The sequence below is a fragment of the Trypanosoma equiperdum genome, assembly GCF_001457755.1.
Source record: "Trypanosoma equiperdum strain OVI genome assembly, contig: ctg_1491, whole genome shotgun sequence".
NCBI classification, from domain to species: domain Eukaryota; phylum Euglenozoa; class Kinetoplastea; order Trypanosomatida; family Trypanosomatidae; genus Trypanosoma; species Trypanosoma equiperdum.
The window spans coordinates 1-1514 of NW_027123495.1; the positions used below are offsets into that span (position 1 = coordinate 1).

General features: G+C 33.4%; 1 pseudogene across 1 annotated transcript; it reads left to right on the top strand.

The window, feature by feature from the left end:
* The first annotated feature begins 876 nt into the window (after positions 1-876).
* TEOVI_000556900:pseudogene lies at positions 877-1511 on the top strand (annotated as a pseudogene). The gene is given in 4 exon segments: positions 877-1119; positions 1122-1250; positions 1252-1344; positions 1347-1511. Coding segments are annotated over 4 exon segments (630 nt in total).
* The last annotated feature ends 3 nt before the right edge of the window (positions 1512-1514 follow it).

A 1514-nucleotide genomic window follows, 5' to 3' on the forward strand; every position in this document is an offset into this window, starting at 1 on the left:
GTGAGTGTGTGTATATACGAATACTATAATAATAGTGGTGGTGAATACTAAATGAAAAGGAAGAGGAGAAACAATTAAAATAACAGCAATGGTAGAGTAGGAGTGAGTGAGTGAGAGTAAAGAAAGAGCATGAGGAATATTATTAAGGGAAATGGAGAAATAAATAGATAAAGTAAGATGTAATATGAGTCTTTCTAAGCAAAAAAATGATGCTGGACATAATTTTAAAAAGGATATTATGGATGGGCATTAATTATAAGATGAAGTACAGCAAGCACAACACTAGAGGTTCTACATCATATGCGGTGATAAAGGTCACTGAGAATCATAATATTTATGTTTTATATTTTTTTGATACTAAGCAGTATGTTAAGTAATTGAAATAGAATACTTGTTTAAAATCGAAATTCACCTTGTTTCAGAATCTCCTATTCTAACGCTTTAATTTCTTTTAAGTATTTTTATAACCATCTCAAAATTTAAAGGTATCTCAGGGAAAATGAATTTTTGTATCTTAACAACTCTACTATTACCGTTTCTTTTACGTTTTGTGTGTTTAAGCTCAATTTTTTAAAACAGTGAGGAAAGAAAAACAACAGAATAATGACTCGCAGAAGCCCAGGGTATTTGTGGTTGGAGTTCAAACTCACGCAACTCAAGAATTGTGTAGACTTATATTGAGTGCGAAACTAAGCAATGTTGAAATTATTACAATTGAAATGGGAGGTTTGTATACTCATGTCAGACAGCCTAGATGGTTAATAGAATTCTTAGAAAAACAGAATGCAAGTGATGAGGATATTGTAATTCATTCAGATGGATCTGATGTTATAGTTTTTGATCGCTATAGATATGGAAATGCTGTGGAATACTTCATTCATTACAACATCTGAGTGTTATGGTCCACACTTAGATTTACTTATGAACTCAGATCACAAAGACTATAGAGTAAGATGCTATTGGCTCTTTAATGTCGGTTGCAGAAAAGAGAAACATACAAAATTACCTCATTTACTAAAATCACCCCTTAGTGGAAAACCCTATCTTAGCGGCGGAGGTTTGATAGCCAGAGTGTGTGCATGTAAAAGGTTTGAATACGCTTTTGGAGATTTACAAAGGGAAGTGAGGAGTGGTGGTCACAGCAGAGTATTTACAAACCGTTGTTAATATGGAGTGCAATTCAGGAAGAAGCTGTTGGTGAAAGGTTTGTTTTTAGAAGAGGAATGATTGGGTTAGACTATGAAGTGAAATTTTTTCACTCGACTTAGTGGAGGGTTTGAGAAAACTACATTCATTAATTTTCCAGGATAGCAGATTTCATGGGAAGAGTAGACGAAATTGATTTGAAAGATTTTATTTGGTACATGGAGTTGGAAAGAAGGCAGTTTATTACAATAGATTTACGTGAAATCGAACCTTAAGCGACGAATGGAAAGAAATGGGATTTTAAACATCAGGAAAATTTTGGTGGTGCGGTTAAGGTAAGTGATATGTTTAAAGCTAAGAAATTACAG